General features: G+C 44.0%; 1 protein-coding gene across 11 annotated transcripts in view; it reads left to right on the top strand.

Moving 5' to 3' along the window:
* Positions 1–15,886, top strand: part of TRAK1 (trafficking kinesin protein 1) — a 145,879-nt gene that overhangs the window by 104,998 nt on the left and 24,995 nt on the right. For all 11 annotated transcript variants that reach the window (XM_075418812.1, XM_075418814.1, XM_075418817.1 and 8 more), the window contains 6 exons: positions 2,037–2,153; positions 12,260–12,360; positions 13,178–13,286; positions 14,448–14,526; positions 14,947–15,077; positions 15,601–15,675. In XM_075418812.1, the coding sequence (XP_075274927.1) occupies positions 2,037–2,153; positions 12,260–12,360; positions 13,178–13,286; positions 14,448–14,526; positions 14,947–15,077; positions 15,601–15,675 (612 nt within the window). The remainder of the gene's footprint in view (positions 1–2,036; positions 2,154–12,259; positions 12,361–13,177; positions 13,287–14,447; positions 14,527–14,946; positions 15,078–15,600; positions 15,676–15,886) is intronic.

The raw sequence follows: 15,886 nt of genomic DNA, 5'->3' as shown, positions 1-15,886 counted from the left end.
AACGAATACTTTCAGTGAGCTTTTTTGTTTTATTTGGGTATAATTTCTGACTGAACCACGCTATTCCTAGGCAGACGTGCACTTACAGTTACTTTCTCTGTTCTTCAAACAATGGTTATCACAAGAGATTATATCTGTTTGCAGAAGTTGAGGTGTAACTCCTTCTGCTACCTTCACACACACACACAAGCAAAAAAAACCACTCCAAAAGCTACCCCTTGTCTGTCCTTCTTGCTGGTGAGCTTCAAATGGATGTATTACAAAGTTGGCAGGGTGAAAGGTGCAGCATTTTGGGGTGGGGGGGAGACAGGAGAGGATCTCAAAATAACATGCATGCAGATATTTTGAAAATCTGTCTCTACTGCCCTGAAACTAAGCAAAGGGAGTGACCCCAGGCCTGCCTGGGTATGTTGTAAGAATAGGAGCAGGTTCCTCTCTGAACCTGCTTTCTTATCCCTTTCTAATAGTAGTATAAACCTGTCTGGCTTCAGTATTATCTTACATATTGCTTTAATAAATCAATTCCTTATCACTGTAAGAGGCCTGAGGCCAAACTGAGACTTGGAGCCAAATTGCTAAAAATTGTGTAGAAAGTCTAGGGAACTTAAATAAAGAGCCTGGAAATACACTCCTCAACTTTGAGGTTAGAAACCTTGCTGCTACGTAGTTGTTCTTCTGTAGGGTCAAAGCTGCAGCAGTATTTTTTTTACCACTTTGTATTTATGAAGTGAGCCAAATTACTGAACAATTAAGTTGACTCAGTACGTAAACCGAATGATTTTTGGATAGCTTTATGGGACCTTTTGTTCTGAAAGATTGTGCATAGGATTATATAAAGATTTTATGCCTAGATAATGCCAGTAGCTTTCAATGCAAATAGAAGCCTGACCTTCAGAAACCATTTGGAAAATGTTGTTTGTAGATACAGCAGTGATCAATAATCCGTCTTTTTATTTACTATTACATAACTTCTTTTTTTTCCACTACGAAAGCCTCTTCATTCAAATTCATTGGCTTCAATTCCATGCGATCAGTAGCTGTAGGTTTTGTAGGCTTTGTCATTAATGTATACATGATATAAGGTAGCTTTTAGTCATAAAATCTGGATGGCTATCACGGGCAGTAATTAAACCCCAAACAGTATTGTTAGTGACAGGGAGAAAACTCTTCCTCAAAGTGTGTTGAACTAAAGGTAAGTAGGGAGTTAACCTTAGCGCTGTTTTTTTGCACTGTTTTAAAGGTCTGGTAACTGAGTAAGAAAAAGCTGAGACAAACATGTCATCAACAGCATAAGCTTCTAGTTTTTATTGGTACATATGGTGAACTATCTATATGGGTTATTTCCAGTTCTGTGCACACAGAGGAGGGAGAAGAAGGGGGCAACTGTGGCATGAGAGTAACACTTAATGTAGATGTGGGCATCTGCAAAAAGGAAAGGGATAGTATTTGGTTTTATACAAATGCACTAATGGATGTACGTACACGGAGAAGATGGGAGCTGAGCATTCACTGTGGTGGAATTGACTTCTGCTGCTGTTCAGCTTTCTGCCTTTTATTTCAAGGTGGAGCAAGTGGAAACTGAAGAGTCCTTTGAAATGCCTCAATTCTTTGGTATTTTAAAAGTGCTTCTGAAATGTTTAAAATGTAACCTCTAAAGCTCTGTGACTGCTTTCTGCAAATGGTATAACAAGGTGATGGAATAGTTTCCCTCAGTAGTCTCCGATACAAAGCTGTAACAGGGAACCAGATCTGGTTTCACTTATGTTGTTTTACTGTAGACTGTGAAACTGTGCTTTCATATTATGGTTCGATAACTCTGGATGGGTCAGTCTTTTCTGAATAATGTGGGTGTAACATAAGGAGGAACAGAAAAAGAAAATTAACAAAAAAACAACCAAACAAACACTCACAGAAAGAAAAAGTATTTTTATTGCTCAGTTACTTGTTTCTTATGTTTCATGACAATTTTACCCTCCCTCTGATGCTTTGGTGAATAAAAAATTTGAAATTAGCTTTCTTTTCTTAATACTTCACAGAAAGAACGGGACTTAGAATTAGCTGCTCGGATTGGCCAGTCGCTGCTAAAGAAGAATAAATCACTGACAGAAAGAAATGAGTTCCTGGAGGAGCAAGTAGAACACATCAGGGAGGAGGTAGGATTTTTATGCCAGAGTGCTGTATCTGCAGTGATGGGTGGAATTTTGCTTCTAGCTTCACCTTGTCCATACTTAATTTTCTTGGGCATCCTGTCCATAGCAGGTCAGTCTGTGTTGCAGCAGTTTGGTCAGCCATTTTTGTAGCACGTAAACTTTTAGAAATGTGATCAAAAAAGTAATTTGACCTGTTGGCTTGTATCAGGTGATTTGAGGGGAAAAAAAACCCCCTCAAGCTATTGAATCTTACTCTGCCTCAGATTTCATTTTCTTCTGAAACCAGCTACTCTTTTAGTCCTGAGTCACTATGCCCACTGGTTTTTTTCTACCTGTGTTGTCCTTGTTCCTCTGCTTAATGCATAATTCCCCTCTGTTTTGATTATCTCGCTCATCACGCTTTCCCTTCTCCTACCTCCCTTTGTCTACAGCTCTTTCTTCTTGTTTCTCACGTGAAGCTTTCTCAGTCCTCACTTGTTTCTTCCTCACCAACTGATGTTTAATTGCTTTTTCCCAAATGCTGTTCTATTCATACCTGAGTTGAATTTTAGCTCTTATAACATAGCATTTGAATGCTGGGAGTGCTTCCCTTTGCTTCTCAAACTGTCAATGATGTCGGTATCACATACAAGGTAAATCACTTTTTGTATTTATGGAGATTTCAATAGTGCGTGCTCACTGAAATCATGTGCATTTTGCCTTTTCCGAGCTGGGCCAACTTCACAGACTTGTGTTAAGCTGCTGTTGTTCAGGTGGGTCAGGATATATTTTAGTGATTGGTAACTTTTATTCAACATGCTTTGTAGGTATGAACTTGTCAATGTTAGGAAGCATTGGTTTATGTTGGGACGCAAACAGTTATAGGCTGAGACTGCTACCTTGTATCTAGATTACTAAGGTCACACAGCTGCTTGTGATTTTGCTGTATCTCTTTCCAGGGAACTGTGATAGAATCTGTTGAAGCAGGGCTCAGTAGCCTGCTGCAGTACATACCTTTGTCTGAGTTTGGCTGCAGTAATAAAGTTTTAGACATTTGGTGAGCGCATATAGAATATTATAATGATGATGCATGTGTTTTTTGAGCTGGTGTGACCTGTCAAACATACCTGAAAACTTACATTCTTTCAAGTAACATCTTGTGTCTTCCATACACCATTGAATTTTTAATCAGGTATTTACACGGTGGCTATTTCTTACTGCATTCCTCTGAATGGGGAGTTGGATGCTGTAGGTACTGGCAGATTCTTAATGGATGTATCTTGGATGGAACTGTACAGGATGCTTTAAAAGAGCTCTTTATCTGTACTGCAAATGTCACTTAATTCTGCTGACTTACTGTCTGAGCCAGAGGCAAATGTTGTTTCTCCAGTTCTGGGACAGTGACCTTGGTTTGTGAATCTCATCCATATGTAGCTTTGAGCAAGAGGGAGAGAAATCTCACGGTCATAGGCTGGGCAGGAGAACAATGGACATGTTAGAGTAGATGAAAAACTTTAAAAAAAGCTGTTAATAAAACTGCTCAGGTATGTGAGGGGTTGAATTACGTCCAAGATGGGTTGATGAATAAAGCATGGATGGAGAGATCCCAGTTGTGCAGTACATGGTGGTGGAGCACACGCATAGAAATAATATCCTTTGGTGTTGCCTGCCCTTTTTGGCAAGGAAAACTGAATCTGTTGTGTCCCAGAGGAGTGCTGCTGTTTGTTGCCCAAGTCCCATCATATGGCAGACCAATTTGTGCATTCATCAATGCGGCATTTACTAGGCATGTGCATACTGACTGCGCAGGGCAGTGCGTTCATACCATACATCCAGGATAGAAGATTTGAGTGAGGAAGGTGGGGGACAGCGATGGGCTGTCTCTGCTGGGTCTATTTTTATTTAGAGGGACTCAGGAACAACATTAGGAAAACGGCCACCAGAAATAAACTTCTTACCAGGTGGCTTGATATGTTGGGCCATATGTTCTGTCAACACCCATCTTTCATATTGTCACTTTGACTCCTTCAGAAATGGATGCTTCTGAGGCAGAACTCATCAGGCTTTAAAGTCATGATGCTTTTGTATGTTGAAAATCTTTCTTTAGTTGGTTTCAGATCTTCCATTAATACCAAATTTTGAATGTTTGAATAGAGTGGTAACGAAGACATCTGTCTCTAAGGGCAAGGAATAAGAGAAGAGAATTGAATTGGTACTTTCAAATTCTGTAAAAACTGTCTAAAAATGGTTTGTCTGAGGGATCTGTGGTTTCTGTAATATATAGACAAGTTTTTTCTGTTGTGTGGTATAATGTTAAGGTTTTCTTGGTATATGTGTCACGCCATGAATAATTTCAGTCTTTCTGACCTACCAAACTTGTCCTGACAAAACCTTCTGACCATCCCATTAAGTAGCTCAAGTTTTTCCCATGTCCTTGTAATATATCATATTCATAAGTACATGTGAAAGTAATATAGACCTGTGCAAAATGCATTAGATTCTTAGGCTTGTCTTTTGAGTTTGTGTTGTTAGGTGCTGCTTAGGTTTAGGAAGGGGCTGTGGTCATGTTTAATAAAAACTGATGGAACTGAGACATCCTGTAGTGCACTGGAGAACAAAAGGTGAGTGCACTGGAACAAGCCACTATACTGTGTGCACAGACACTTTAGTTTCAGCTTACTGTTTCAGAACACCTCAAGGGAAAAAAGGGGTGCTCTGCTATGAAGGTAACGAGGCCAACAGCTCAGATGAAATGCCTCTATACAAACGCACGCAGCATGGGAAACAAACAGGAGGAGTTGGAAGCAATCGTGCTGCTGGAAAGCTATGACCTGATTGCCATCACGGAAACTCGATGGGATGAATCCCACGACTGGAATGTAGCTCTTGATGGCTACAGGCTGTTCAGAAGGGACGGGCGAGGAAGGAGGGGCGGGGGAGTTGCCCTTTACATCAAGAAAACACTACAGAGTGAAGAGCTTTCCCTGAAGAATAACCACGAGCAGGTTGAAAGCTTATGGGTAAGAATCGGAGAGAGAGGCAACAAAGGGAACCTAGTGGTTGGTGTCTACTACAGGCCGCCAGATCAAGAGGAGCTGACAGACGAAGCATTCTTCCTCCAGCTCCAGGAGGCTTTGCGCTCGCAGGCTCTCGTCCTACTGGGGGACTTCAACCACCCCAACATCTGCTGGAAAAGCAACACGGCAAGCTGTAGGCAATCTAGCAGGTTCCTAGAATGCATTGAGGACAACTTCTTAAGCCAGATAATAAGCACCCCTACCCGAGGGGATGCAATACTAGACCTGGTGGTCACCAATGCAAGTGAGCTCGTTGGGGATGTCAAGATCGGAGGTAGCCTGGGCTGCAGTGACCACGCGCTGGTGGAACTAACGCTACGGAGGGAAATGGGAATAACGAAGAGCATAGTCAGGACCCTAAATTTTAGGAGGGCAGATTTCCAGCTCTTCAAGGAGATAGTCAGAAGGACTCCCTGGGAAACGGTCCTCAGGGACAGGGGAACAGAACAGAGCTGGCAGATCTTTAAGGATGTATTCCACAGAGCACAAGAGCTCTCGATCCCCAAGTGTAAGAAGTTGAGCAGAGAAGGGAAGAGACCGGCATGGCTGAGACAAGAGATGCTGGTCAAACTAAGGAAGAAGAGGGAACTGCACAGGCAGTGGAAGCAGGGACTGGCTTTCTGGGAAGAGTATAGGGAAGCTGCCCGGTTGTGTAGGGATGGGGTCAGGAAGGCCAAGGCACAGCTGGAGCTGAACTTGGCAAGGGATGCGAAAAATAGGAAGAAGGGCTTCTACAGGTGTGTCAGCCGGAAAAAGATGGTCAAAGAAAGCGTACCCCCGCTCATGAGCAAGACCGGCAAACTGGTAACAGCAGATGAGGAGAAAGCTGAGGTACTCAACAACTTTTCTGCCTCAGTCTTCACTGGCAACCTCTCTCCTCACCCCTCCCGAGTCGATGGATGGCATGAAGGAGACCAGGAGGGTAAAATCCCTCCAGCTGTAAGTGAAGACCAGGTTCGGGACCTCCTGAAGAACCTAAACGTACAGAAGTCCACGGGACCTGATGAGATGCATCCCAGAGTCCTGAGGGAACTGGCTGATGTAGTTGCCAAGCCACTCTCCGTGATATTTGAAAAGTCATGGCAGTCAGGGGAAGTTCCCAGTGACTGGAAAAAGGGAAACATTGTGCCCCTTTTCAAAAAAGGTAGAAAGGAAGACCCTGGGAACTACTGACCTGTCAGCCTCACCTCTGTGCCTGGGAAGATCATGGAACAGATCCTCCTAGAAGATATGCTAAGGCACATGGAGGCCAGGGAGGTGATTCGAGACAGCCAGCATGGCTTCACCAAGGGCAAGTCCTGCCTGACCAACCTAGTGGCTTTCTATGATGGTGTAACAACAAGAGTGGACAAGGGAGAACCAATGGATGTCATCTATCTGGATTTTTGTAAAGCCTTTGACACGGTCCCCCACAACATCTTTCTCTGTAAATTGGAGAGCCATGGATTTGATGGGTGGACCGTTCGGTGGATAAGGAATTGGTTGGATGGTCGCAGCCAAAGGGTAGTGGTCAACGGCTCAATGTCCGGATGGAGACCAGTGATGAGTGGAGTCCCTCAGGGGTCCGTACTGGGACTGGTGCTGTTCAATATATTTATCAATGACATGGACAGCGACATCGAGTGTACCCTCAGCAAGTTTGCAGATGACACCAAGCTGAGTGGTACGGTTGATACACCAGAAGGATGGGATGCCATCCAGAAGGACCTGGACAAGCTGGAGAGGTGGGCCTGTGTGCCAGGGCTCTTGAAGGCAGGGGGGTCCAAGAGTGCTGATTGCTCTTTAAACGTCACTTCCTCCATGCTCAGGAGCGGTGCATCCCCCTAAGAAAGAAATCGAGCAAAGGAGGCAGGAGACCTGCATGGTTAAACAAGGAGCTTCTAGCAGAGATCAGGCAGAAGAGAAAGGTCCATGGAATGTGGAAAGAGGGGCAGGCCACTTGGGAAGAGTACAGGAATGTGGTCAGAGCGTGGAGGGATGCGACGAGGAAGGCCAAAGCCCACCTGGAATTGAAGCTGGCAAGGGATGTCAAAAACAGTTGAAGAAGGGCTTCTTCAACTACATCGGCAACAAAAGGAAGGCTAGGGACAGTGTGGGACCGCTGCTGAATGAGGCGGGTGTCCTGGTGACGGAGGATGCGGAGAAGGCAGAGCTACTGAATGCCGCCTTTGTTTCAGTCTTCAGTGCCAAGACTGGCCCTGAGGAATCCCAGGCCCCGGAGGTAAGAGAAGAAGCCTACAAAGAGGATGACTTTCCCTTGGTCGAGGAGGACTGTGTGAGGGATTGCTTAAGCGATCTGGACGTCCACAAATCCATGGGCCCCGATGGAATGCACCCACGAGTGCTGAGGGAGCTGGCGGACGTCATTGCTGAGCCACTCTCCATCATCTTTGAAAGGTCCTGGAGGACAGGAGAGGTGCCCGAGGACTGGAGAAAGGCCAATGTCACTCCAGTCTTCAAAAAGGGCAAGAAGGAGGACCCAGGGAACTACAGGCCGGTCAGCCTCACTTCCATCCCAGGAAAGGTGATGGAGCAGCTTGTCCTGGAGGCCATCATCAAGCAAGTGGAGGAAAAGAAGGTTATCAGGAGTAGTCAGCATGGATTCACCAAGGGGAAATCATGCCTGACCAATCTGATAGCTTTCTATGATGACATGACTGGCTGGGTAGATGAGAGGAGAGCCGTGGATGTTGTCTGCCTTGACTTCAGCAAGGCTTGCGACACAGTCTCCCATGATATCCTCCTAGGAAAGCTCAGGAAGTATGGGCTGGATGAGTGGTTGGTGAAGTGGATTGAGAACTGGCTGAATGGCAGAACTCAGAGGGTTGTCATCAGCGGCGCTGAGTCTAGTTGGAGGCTGGTGACAAGTGGTGTCCCTCAGGGATCAGTACTGGGCCCAGCCTTGTTTAACTTCTTCATCAACGACCTGGATGAAGAGTTGGAATGTACCCTCAGCAAGTTTGCTGATGACACCAAACGGGGAGGTGTGGCAGATACACCAGAAGGCTGTGCTGCCATTCAGCGTGACCTGGACAGGCTGGAAAGTCGGGCAGAGAGGAACCTGATGAGGTTCAACAAGGGCAAATGCAGGGTCCTGCACCTGGGGAGGAACAACCCCATGCATCAGTACAGGCTTGGGGTGGACCTGCTGGAGAGCAGCTCTGCGGAGAGGGACCTGGGTGTCCTGGTGGACAACAGGTTAACCATCAGCCAGCAGTGTGCCCTGGTTTCCAAGAAGACCAATGGCATCCTGGGGTGCATTAGGAGGAGTGTGGCCAGCAGGTCGAGGGAGGTTCTCCTTCCCCTCTACACTGCCCTGGTGAGGCCTCATCTGGAGTACTGCGTCCAGTTCTGAGCTCCCCAGTTCAAGAAAGATGAAGAGCTACTGGAGAGAGTCCAGCGGAGGGCTACAAGGATGGTGAGGGGACTGGACCATCTCCCCTACGAGAGGCTGAGGGAGCTGGGCTTGTTCAGCCTGAAGAAGAGAAGGCTGTGAGGGGACCTAATATATACTTACAAATATCTGAAGGATGGGTGTCAGGAGGATGGGGCCAAGCTCTTTTCAGTAGTGCCCAGTGACAGGACAAGGGGCAATGGGCACAAACTGAAGCACAGGAAGTTCCGTCTGAACATGAGGAAGAACTTCTTCCCTCTGAGGGTGACGGAGCACGGGAACAGGCTGCCCAGGGAGGTTGTGGAGTCTCCTTCTCTGAAGATATTCAAGACCTGCCTGGACAAGGTCCTGTGCAGCCTGCTGTAGGTGACCCTGCTTCGGCAGGAGGGTTGGACTAGATGACCCACAGAGGTCCCTTCCAAACCCTACCATTCTGTGATTCTGTGATATGAGCCATGTCCTGGGCTGCATCAGGAGAAGCGTGGCCAGCAGGTCGAGAGAGGTGATTCTGCCCCTCTACTCTGCTCTGGTGAGACCTCACCTGGAGTACTGCGTTCAGCTCTGGAGCCCTCAGCACAAGAAGGACATAGACCTGTTGGAGCGGGTCCAAAGGAGGGCTACAAAAATGATCCGAGGGCTGGAGCACCTCTCCTATGAGGACAGGCTGAGAGAGTTGGGCTTGTTCAGCCTGGAGAAGAGAAGGCTGCGGGGAGACCTGCTTGCAGCCTTTCAGTACTTAAAGGGAGCCTATAGGAAAGATGGGGATGAACTTTTTAGTAGAGACAGCAGTGACAGGACGAGGGGTAATGATTTTAAACTAAAACAGGGTAGGTTTAGGCTGGATATAAGGAAGAAATTCTTCACAATGAGGGTTGTGAAACACTGGAACGGGTTGCCCAGAGAGGTGGTGGAGGCCCCATCCCTGGAAACATTCAAGACCAGGTTGGACAGGGCTCTGAGCAACCTGATCTAGTTAGTGGTGTCCCTGCTCGCTGCGGGGGGGTTGGACTAGATCACCTCTAGGGGTCCCTTCCAATCCAAAAGTATCTATGATTCTAACTATATGCTAGAAGCATAAACATTATATTGAAAAAGCTTTGTTAATTGCAAATTGTTTTGGTTACAGCGGTGGGGTCTGCCTTTTCAGCAGCAGAAGTATAGTTCCCAGGTACAGTGTGTCTACCTGCTGCTGTGTTGCCACGTTCAGTAAGAATGCTGCAGCTCCAGTCTCAAGATGTGTCCCTTCTTGCTGAGATGGTGCTACTTACTGTTTAATATTGTCTCCTTTGAAATTAGAGCTCGGTATCAAAGCAGTGTAACATGTCACGATGTGAACTGTGTTTGAAATGGAGCAGGTCAGTAAGTTTTAACCTCTCCTAATCTTTCTAAATTTCCCAGTTTACGCTTTTTTTCTCTTCAGATTTTGTCATGTGTTTCTGAAGCTAAAAAGGCAGCACTTCACACACATTGTCAGTCCTCAAATAACACCACCTCAAACGTGTGGTAACATCTGAGTAATACAGCCCTCTGGTCCTGTTGTTCTAGTTCCAGGTCACATACCCCAGAGTGTGTGTTTTGGTGATAGCCGTTTTTAAAGTCTTTGCCAGGTTTGATTTTGTTCTGTGTAAAGTGAGAGGAAAGGAAAAGCTGAATTATAATCTGGAATGGGGCTTAAAAAAGGGAACATCGGTTTTGGTCTATTAGAGTAGAAAGTAACATTGGAAAGACAGAAATGCTCTTTTGCTTGGTACTTCCTGCGTGTTGTTTACATACAGTGTAACAGGGTGTCTTCGTTTGAAGTGAACAGTTCCAACCTGTTAAGCATTTAGCTGCTGTCAGTCAGGAAAACTGGACTCTTGAAATCGTTGTTCTTGATTTGGTAAGGATTGTTCCTGCAAGCTAGGTCCCATGTTTCTAAACTGTCCTGCTGTATGTGAGAATCCTTTTATCTTCTACCTTAAGACCCCATGACCGCTCTGGGCAACCTGTGCTAGTGCTTAGTCACCCTCACAGTAAAAAGTTGTATCTGATGTTCAGGAGGAACCTCCTGTGTTTCAGTTTGTGCCTGTTGCTTCTGGTCCTGTTCCATTAAAAGGTCACACTTCTGGCTGTTCGCCCTCCTTTGGAGAACTGAAATTACTGGAGATGGCAGTAAAAATAGTATGCTCAGTCTTTTTAATTCATAGAGAAAAAAGTGTAGTGAAAGCTGGAGGTGATCTAGTGCCCACCCGCTGACACTTAAAAGGGCTGAGCCATAATGTGCTGGAGGGAAGTGAATTATTATTTTTTTGTCTCAGCTTTTTAGCTGTTCCTGAATTGGGGAAGGTGAACCTCCCAAAATTAATGCATGGCTGTTGTTTCATGATCTTTTCAAAATGTGGTTGGTTCTTTTTTTCTTTTTTTGCCTTGCATTTTAGAACTCGTGTCTTGGGAGGACTTGATTGAGCACATCTGATTACACAGAGTCTTCGTAAAGTAAATGACCTTGTTTGCTTAAAATTCTGCATAGTTTAAGTGCTTTATTGCAATGAGTCTGCTTTTTGTTTGGTGAAAAAGCAGCTTAGATCTATTTTATTGACATTCTCTGGGTTTTTTTTGCCAGTAATAACTACAAATATAAATATGCCTACAATACAAAAAGCAGAAGTCTGATAAAAACAAATATGCCCTGCAATTTGTGCATTCGAAAGTGAAATCTGAGGGCCAAGTCTTGCAGTGCAAGTGAAAGGGAACAGATCTATCTGATCAGTTATGCTATTTATAGCTATGCAAGGCATATAAAAATTAATCTTTTGCCATTGAGGTCTTGAATTGCAGCTGTGAAGTGGTGTAAGTATTACTTTGTAACTGGACTTCTAACCTGTTTCTTGGAGAACCACAATATAGATTAACCAAGATTAATTTGCGGAGCTCACAATTGCAGGGTATCTTAGCCACCCAGTTTTGATGTGTCGTTCCGTTTTGATACGTGTATGTACGAAGGTGGGACTCTCACATACTACTTTACTAGGTTCATATTTCAGAGTCATCAAAAGCCGAAACTACACCCAGAAACTGACAGCAGTCTCCACCATTGCAGCAACCTCAGCATGGCAGCCTGTCACTGTGTGGTGGTATTCTGCAGCTCAACAGGCAATTGAGTCACAAATGTAACCTTACTACACAAGCACTTTAGTAAATTTGTCCATGGAGAGGAAGAAGTGTCTGTATTTGAGGTCTGCAAAGTCTGTATCCAAGCCAGAAGGTGACAGTCATCACATAAAGTGGATAAAAGTGATGTTTGATTTGATTGTGCTGCATTAATTTCTTGCAGTATCATCACAATATATCAGTTTTTGTGGATGTGAATCTAGACTAATGCAATAGTGAATCAGGATTGCTCATCTTAGACATGTTTCTCTTTCACCTTCTGTAATAGCAGTGTATAATTGCATTTTTGAACTTCTAAAAAGAGCATTTAATGTCTTTTTTTAAGAGGTACACTTTTCCTTCTTTCTAAGGAATAAAAGAACTGGTTCTGATCTGTTCCAGTCTTGATCTCTTGATTTAGTCTAAAGGTGATGCTTGGAGGATGAATAACTAGCTAATTTGTGGTGGGTTTACTTAAGAATATGTCTAGAAAATCAGCCTACTGATCTGCAAGCTCTTTCTTTGTGCAGGTTTCTCAGTTGCGGCATGAGCTCTCCATGAAAGATGAGCTGCTCCAGTTCTATACCAGTGCTGCTGAAGAAAGTGAGCCGGAGTCCATCTGTTCCACCCCGTAAGTTAATCGATCTACAATGTTGAACCTGTATCTGGTACTAAGCACGGGTAGTTTGGACAAAAGCTTAGAAAAAGTAGTAAGACGATTCCTGTGTTGGCTGGAACTATAAGTGGGACTCTGAACTTGGTGCATGGCACCAGCTGGAAGGATTTGCGTTGGACCAGCTGGCTATCCGGGTGCCAACAAGAGTCAGGAGGGGAGAGTACACAGGGAGGCTGCTGACGTAGGGCTGTAACTTTTTCAGGATCTAGGTCACTGTGGTGGTGAGGCAGACATAGGTCCCACTTGCAGTACCCCACTACACCGCATATCTTTGCATGCTGTGCTAGAATGTGCTACGTGTGTGACTTTTGTGCCTGAAGGACCTGAAGGCACTATGGAAAAATTCCAAGCAGGGCGAAGGAAAATAAAGCATGGCTTATAGCGTGGGTTCCAGGCAATTACCTGGCTGAACAGTGTCGCAGGCTCTGAGGGGCTGTCTGTCCTTGCTTGCAGTTATTGCTGTGTTCTGGTGAAGCATGTGCAGAATTAGCCAGGAAACTGTTGGATTGCTCCCTGTAGTAAGGTGGTTTCCTTTCTCGTAGCCTTGGTTGAATAACCTCTCCACAGGAAATGTGTGGGATAATAAAGTAGTAAAGAAAATGTTATCTTTTAAAAATCACTGCAAGTATATGGCTGCCCAAGCATACTGACATGAAAAAGCTGTATTTCATGTGGCTCTGGCTGGTTTTGAGACCTCTGTTCAGTCTGTTCTTCTGTGAGATTGGCCATAATACAAGCAAAAATGAGTTAAAACTGTTGATTTTGTGACAAGGCTGAAGAGGAATGAATCGTCCTCCTCCGTCCAGAACTACTTTCATTTGGATTCTCTTCAGAAGAAACTCAAGGATCTCGAAGAGGAGAATGTTGTGCTTAGATCTGAGGTGAAATTGCTCCCTTTGTGTTTTGCTTAATACAGTAGTTCATTTAAATGCCAGGATATAGGTATTAAGAAGCATGTATTAAAAGTTGAGATTGAGTCTAATTAAGCATATGTAATTTTACATGTGACACAGATTTTTTTTGTAGTTGTTTAATCACCATCCTTTATTCTTCCAAATGAAGGAAAGGCTGAAACGTGGAAGCTACATGAAGCTACACGCAAAGCAGTTTTCTTGCTGAAAAGAATGTGCAGGAGCATGGGCAGGTTTTGGAGTCCAGCACTGCACTGTGAAACAGGTGTTAAAGGGCTGACCTGGCAGATACGGCTGACTTTAGCTGCAGATCTGAAGTTTGTAGGCTGACATTGTCTCTCTGGTACAAATTCAGTGTTTGTTAAAATAAAAATTGCTAGCCTAAATTTGTGTTAAATGTCTTCAATTTGTGTTTCAAGTCAGGCTGTTAACATTAGGTTAGGGAAATGCAGTCTCTGCCAGCAAGGCGCGAGATGGAGCCGTATCTGAAACCTGCGAGCTACGCAGCTGTCTGCAGATGCAGTCTGTGGGTGTCTGTGCATGCCCCCAGCACAAGGAGGAGATTACAGACCCATCAAGGTGGTGCCAGGCAGAACCAGCTAGGTGTAGCCATGCTCCTCTTGGCGCTCCTAGATTCGGAAAAGACAAAGCAGGGAAGGAGGTAGCACTACGGTTTTATGTGGGATGTACAGTCACAGTGCCAGAACTTTTCAAATACTGTTTGAACGTTTTTGAAATACTTGAATGTTTAATTCAATTATCTAAACCAAACATTTAATTAGTTTGTGATGATACCTATCATTGTTCAGGTGACCAGAGCAAGCTCTGCATACTAGTCTTTTGTATATTCAGGGCTTTTTAAAATTTTAAATACAAAATACGCAGGTGACATCTGGTGGGAATATGGTGATAATGCTGCAAGTTTCTCTGTGCAGTAATGGCTCTGCTGAGTGTGCACATGACCCCTTTCTCCAGAACATGAGGGAGGGCAGGCAAAAACTAGTTTCTTGCTGTCTTTCTGAAGGAGTGACTAGAAAAGCTTGTCTTTCTGAAGCAGATGGAAATGCAGCAACAGACTGGCAAAGAACAAACGTGCTAATGTAACATATTTGATGTGGATTTCTTGAATAGGCCTGTCAGCTGAAGACTGAAACAATTACTTACGAAGAGAAAGAACAACAGCTTGTCAATGACTGTGTAAAAGAGCTAAGTATGTCCTTATTTCTTTTCCCTTCTCTTTTGAGAGTGTTCAGTAAAAAAAAAGACAGACAACTGAGATCAGTCAGTCATGTTTTTCTGTGACAGTTGTTTTCCTTATATGAATGGTTGTGAGGAGGAAAATTTCTGGCTAAAATTTCACAGCAGAAAATTCTGCCTGTAAGCTAAATCTTTCTCAGTTGCAAAATAGTTTTGCATAGAAAATGTTTTTTTTAAGGGGAAGTACATGCTTTTTTGCTGCATAAGCACTTTGTGTCTTTCTGTTTTTGTGTCCTACTATGTTTCTCATAAAGATCTTGCTGTGTATTGGGGAAGGATTCTGCTGAATGGAGCGGTGTTCCCAAAGAATGTCTTTCTGCTTACTTCTCTGCTTTTGAGTTTGTAATGTTAGTTGTAATTGCTTATCTTAAAGGGGATGCCAACATCCAGATTGCCAATATCTCTGAAGAGTTAGCGAAGAAAACTGAAGATGCTGCCCGGCAGCAGGAAGAAATCACCCATCTTCTTTCTCAGATAGTCGACCTGCAGAAAAAGGCAAAAGCTGTAAGGAATCCAGTTGCAAGATTACTGTTGTGATTTGCTGCTGTTGTAGATGGAAGAGGAGTTTCAATCCTCTGTACACTAGAGCCTAAAGGAAATTTTCAGCCCTCCTTATCTGGCTGTCCTTGTTTGATATTTAATATCTAGCATCTTGATGAGAAAGCGTCCACTTATTAAAGGGTTGTATTTGATACGATATGTCAAATACAGTAGTTAAATTTATTTTAAATATTAGATGTGAATTTCTGCACTAAGATGCGTCGGTAAGAGAAGAAAGTCAGTACAAGTATTTCAGTGGGCACATACTCATGAGTTTTAGGGTCTTGGTGGTTTGTTTAGCAGGGCATAGACTGATGCTGGGTGTTCTTGTGTTAACATTTTAAAGTGTTTAAGTGTTTTTAAACTAACATGTGGACTAATAGTGCTGCAGAGAGGGTCTTGAGAAAAGTTATAATTTTCCTACTTACCTGTAGTACAGGGTACAAACATCATCACAGTATTTCTAACATTTTTTGGCGTATTTTAGTGTGCGGTAGAAAATGAAGAACTTGTCCAGCATTTGGGAGCAGCTAAAGATGCGCAGAGACAGCTCACAGCAGAGGTGAGTATGTTACTTAGTATTACTGTAATTTAGTAGTAGGGCAATGGCTGTTCACTTTACCACGGGAGCTTTAGTCGAGGCTGGATTAGAAGTATTAAATAATTTTACCTATGTATATGGAATGAAGGAACATTTATGTTCCTGGTAGAGTTCAAACCCTTTTCCTTCCTGTTCTCCTCTCCTTCAACTGGCACACATTTTGAAAAACTGA

Source organism: Opisthocomus hoazin, chromosome 4 (genome assembly GCF_030867145.1).
Source record: "Opisthocomus hoazin isolate bOpiHoa1 chromosome 4, bOpiHoa1.hap1, whole genome shotgun sequence".
Taxonomy (NCBI): domain Eukaryota; kingdom Metazoa; phylum Chordata; class Aves; order Opisthocomiformes; family Opisthocomidae; genus Opisthocomus; species Opisthocomus hoazin.
Note: the sequence above shows the minus strand (reverse complement) of the source record. Positions and strands in the feature narration are given on the sequence as shown.